The 1,483-nt window shown below is 64.9% G+C and overlaps 2 protein-coding genes across 3 annotated transcripts in view; one reads left to right on the top strand and one right to left on the bottom strand.

Annotated features, from left to right (window-relative positions):
* Positions 1 to 1,483, bottom strand: part of rnf180b (ring finger protein 180b) — a gene marked incomplete at its 5' end in the record, with an annotated part of 45,216 nt that overhangs the window by 19,091 nt on the left and 24,642 nt on the right.
* htr1ab (5-hydroxytryptamine (serotonin) receptor 1A b) lies at positions 7 to 1,464 on the top strand. The gene has a single exon (XM_014028350.1). The coding sequence runs from the start codon at positions 201 to 203 to the stop codon at positions 1,431 to 1,433; it is 1,233 nt and encodes a 410-aa protein (XP_013883804.1). The 5' UTR covers positions 7 to 200; the 3' UTR covers positions 1,434 to 1,464.

Raw genomic sequence — 1,483 nt, 5'->3', positions numbered from 1 at the left:
TCCCAGCAGAACCCAGAGGTCCATATCCTCCCAGCAGAACCCAGAGGTCCAGATCCTCCCAGCAGAACCCAGAGGTCCAGATCCTCCCAGCAGAACCCAGAGGTCCAGATCCTCCCAGCAGAACCCAGCAGTCCATCATGCGCTCTGCCAGGTGCCGCGGTGCGTCGCGCGCCGGGCTCTGATCTCTCCAGACGCGCAGCATGGAGAGCAGCAGCAGCAGCAGCAACAACASCACGTTCTGGTCCGAGCCGGACAKCTCCACCAGCGGACCSGTCGGTTCCGAGGCAGAGCAGGTGAAGCTGAGCTACCAGGTGCTCACCTCCTTCCTGCTGGGCGCGCTCATCCTGTGCGCGGTCTTCGGGAACGCGTGCGTGGTGGCGGCCATCGCGCTGGAGCGCTCCCTGCAGAACGTGGCCAACTACCTGATCGGGTCTCTGGCGGTCACGGACCTGATGGTGTCGGTGCTGGTCCTGCCCATGGCGGCGCTGTACCAGGTGCTGAACCGGTGGACCCTGGGCCCGGTTCCGTGCGACATCTTCATCTCGCTGGACATGGTCTGCTGCACCTCCTCCATCCTGCACCTGTGCGCCATCGCGCTGGACCGCTACTGGGCCATCACCGAGCCCATAGACTACRTGAAGAAGCGGACCCCGAGGAGGGCCGCGGTTCTGATCAGCGTCACTTGGCTGGTGGGCTTCTCCATCTCGGTGCCGCCCATGCTGGTGATGCGCTCCCAGCCGGGCGGCGGCGCGGCGGACCCCAAGGAGTGCCGGATCCGGCAGGACCCCTGGTACACCGTCTACTCCACGTTCGGCGCGTTCTACATCCCGCTCACCCTGATGCTGGTCCTGTACGGGCGGATCTTCAAGGCGGCCCGGTTCCGGATCAGGAGGACCGTGCGTAAAACGGAGAAGAAGAAGGTGTCGGACTCGTGCCTCGCGCTCTCCCCCGCGCTCCTCCACAGGAAGCCCCCCGCGGACGCGCAGGGGAAGAGCTGGAAGAGGAGCGTGGAGCCCCGGCCCCTGGAGAACGGAGAGTCCCTGGAGATCATCGAGGTCCACAGCAGCTCCAGGGCCCAGCTGGCGCTGCCCAACGCCCCCAACACCCCGAGCTCCGCGCCGCTGTTCGAGAYCCGGCACGAGAAGGCCTCGGAGGCCAAGAGGAAGATCGCGCTGGCCCGCGAGCGCAAGACGGTGAAGACCCTGGGCATCATCATGGGCACCTTCATCCTGTGCTGGCTGCCCTTCTTCATCGTGGCCCTGGTGATGCCGTTCTGCCAGCAGGCCTGCTACATGCCGGGCTGGCTGGGTGACGTCATCAACTGGCTGGGCTACTCCAACTCCCTGCTCAACCCCATCATCTACGCCTACTTCAACAAGGACTTCCAGAGCGCCTTCAAGAAGATCATCAAGTGTCATTTCTGCAGACCCTGACCCCTCAGACCCCGCAGACCCCTCAGATCCCTCAGACCCCTCAGACCCCT

Source organism: Austrofundulus limnaeus, unplaced genomic scaffold (genome assembly GCF_001266775.1).
Source record: "Austrofundulus limnaeus strain Quisiro unplaced genomic scaffold, Austrofundulus_limnaeus-1.0 Scaffold750, whole genome shotgun sequence".
Lineage (NCBI taxonomy): Eukaryota > Metazoa > Chordata > Actinopteri > Cyprinodontiformes > Rivulidae > Austrofundulus > Austrofundulus limnaeus.
Note: the sequence above shows the minus strand (reverse complement) of the source record. Positions and strands in the feature narration are given on the sequence as shown.